The sequence below is a fragment of the Gekko japonicus genome, unplaced genomic scaffold, assembly GCF_001447785.1.
Source record: "Gekko japonicus isolate JY-2015 unplaced genomic scaffold, Gekko_japonicus_V1.1 scaffold5933, whole genome shotgun sequence".
In the NCBI taxonomy this organism is placed as follows: Eukaryota; Metazoa; Chordata; class Lepidosauria; order Squamata; family Gekkonidae; genus Gekko; species Gekko japonicus.
In genome coordinates this window covers 540-1,135 of record NW_015162652.1, presented here as the reverse complement: position 1 = coordinate 1,135, position 596 = coordinate 540, and the positions used below count along the sequence as shown (strand labels likewise).

Below are 596 nucleotides of genomic sequence, written 5' to 3'. Positions count from 1 at the left end.
GGAATCGATATATCTCCCTCATTGCCTGGAATCGATATATCTCCCTCATTGCCTGGAATCGATATATCTCCCTCATTGCCTGGAATCGATATATCCAACCAAGCTTTAAATTAGTGCAGTTAACAAAAGTAATCAAGCACATTAAAGAGCCTACCTTCCATTCAACATCCCCATTGAATATTTCACTCTTAGCGATGTCGACTCTGTTCCAGGCCACAGCCAGCTTCAGCTCATCCAGATATTCCTGAGCTTCTTGACTATGACTCTTACAGGCTATTACAAATGTAATGTGAACATTGACATAGATTTAAATCAGGTTAAATATCTCAAAAACGTGATGAACTCAAAGACTGAGGTCGAATCTGCATTTGCATTTTTAAATCAGTTTCGTGCTGCTTTGACGCCGTCTTTCTCTATGCTTGTTTGAATGTTGTTTGGAGAAGATTCTTTTAAAGCAGTGCAGAGGTGCAATGACAGTGGAGCCCCCCCCACCCGAAAGGACGATAAACATATGTGGACGTGCAAAAGTATGCTAGCACTCTTGAGGTGTGAAAATGACACCAAATGTAGACAGCTTTTTTGAAGACAAAGTCAAA

The 596-nt window shown here is 40.6% G+C and overlaps 1 protein-coding gene across 1 annotated transcript in view; it reads right to left on the bottom strand.

Moving 5' to 3' along the window:
* The window catches only part of LOC107106380 (transient receptor potential cation channel subfamily M member 5-like), a gene marked incomplete at both ends in the record, with an annotated part of 35,119 nt that extends 34,846 nt beyond the window's left edge, over window positions 1–273 (bottom strand). Inside the window, one exon of the mRNA XM_015406515.1 lies at window positions 155–273. Coding sequence (XP_015262001.1) covers window positions 155–273 — 119 coding nt within the window. The remainder of the gene's footprint in view (window positions 1–154) is intronic.
* Between the last annotated feature and the right edge of the window lie 323 nt (window positions 274–596).